The sequence below is a fragment of the Pleurodeles waltl genome, chromosome 6, assembly GCF_031143425.1.
Source record: "Pleurodeles waltl isolate 20211129_DDA chromosome 6, aPleWal1.hap1.20221129, whole genome shotgun sequence".
Classification (NCBI taxonomy): Eukaryota; Metazoa; Chordata; class Amphibia; order Caudata; family Salamandridae; genus Pleurodeles; species Pleurodeles waltl.
In genome coordinates, this window is record NC_090445.1 from 460,950,598 (window position 1) to 460,951,982 (window position 1,385).

At 42.2% G+C, this 1,385-nt stretch overlaps 1 protein-coding gene across 1 annotated transcript; it reads left to right on the forward strand.

Annotated features, from left to right (window-relative positions):
• The first annotated feature begins 298 nt into the window (after window positions 1-298).
• LOC138301621 (olfactory receptor class A-like protein 1) lies at window positions 299-1,162 on the forward strand. The gene has a single exon (XM_069242134.1). The coding sequence runs from the start codon at window positions 299-301 to the stop codon at window positions 1,160-1,162; it is 864 nt and encodes a 287-aa protein (XP_069098235.1).
• The last annotated feature ends 223 nt before the right edge of the window (window positions 1,163-1,385 follow it).

Below are 1,385 nucleotides of genomic sequence, written 5' to 3' on the forward strand. Positions count from 1 at the left end.
CATAATTCGAACAAAATAAAAAGAGACAGGTTCTGTGGAGTGATGTGAAAAGGTTCACTCTCTTAGTTATTTAACTGCAAATATTTTTCATATTTCACCTACATTTGCATCCATATGAATGTTGCATATTTGTGTGCTCTAGATTTGCTGCATTAATTTTACCTTTCCTCCCAGGCAACCTTATTTTGTGCCACCCTGGGTCCAATCACTGTCAAGACACATGGGGTCATACGGATTGTTCATGGAAGTTCTCTATCTCATCACCACCATTCTAGGAATCTCAGGTAACATAACCATTATGATTCCCCTTGTAAGGATAGTGTGGAAAGGATACAAGGTATTGAAGGCAGAAGTCATTCTATCTCACTTGGCTGGGGCCAACCTGCTTGTCTGCCTCACCCAGGGAGTCCCGTATTGCCTGTATGCGGTGGGAGTGAGAGAGTTCTTCACAGATGTTATGTGTAAAAGCCTTCTATTCATCTTTCGTACAGCCAGGGGCTTCGCCATCATGTTCACCTGCCTCCTGAGTTGCTTTCAGTGCATCACCATCGCACAGAACACAGAGCGGTGGCTACACATAAAGTCCTTCATGCAGAAGTACATGAACTCGTTTCTCGTGGCCATCTATGTCTTGAATATGATCAACAGCACCAACCTGCCCATGTTCACTGTTGGTGCCAGGAACATCACCACTCTGAAGTTTTCCTTCAATCTGGGCTACTGTCATGTAATCTATCCCGATCAGATCACCATTCAGGGGGTGGGCTTTGGCATGTTTACACGGGATTTACTCTTTGTGATAACTATGACAATGGCCAGCAGCTACATTTTGTTGTTGTTGCACAGACATGGCAAACAGGTCCTTGCAATTCGAGCCTCCCAACAGAACAAAGAAAGGAATGCAGAAGCTCAAGCCTCCCACACAGTGGTCACTTTGGTCATTGTTTATGACACATTGTTCGGTCTGGATTGCCTGATCTGGTTTTATCAGCTCATCATGACCACCGAAGTGCACCCATTGGTGTCCACCATCCGCTACTACTTGAACATGTGCTACTCCTTTACTGTCCCTATCATTATAGTGGTGTTCAATAAGAAAATAAGAAACTCACTAAAACTCTCCCTGGACACACACAACATTAACCTTAAGGGGTTCTCTTAAATCGCTTTATTGACACTAAATGATATGTTTAATATTTGATGTCACATGTTACTGACCAAAAACAGTGTGTACATGTAAATACTCCTCTATGCTTACTATGTCACACCCCTCCATTGTTTTAAATTGTGCATGACATAGACTAAAATGAATCAATAGGAAATGTTCCAAAGGTGTACATTTTGTTACATTATGCTCCAATTGTCTTTTTTCCAACACTCATTGA

Bases quoted from the DNA above. Each gene is read 5' to 3' on its own strand.
- LOC138301621 (XM_069242134.1), top strand. From the start codon at position 299: ATGATTCCCCTTGTAAGGATAGTGTGGAAAGGATACAAGGTATTGAAG.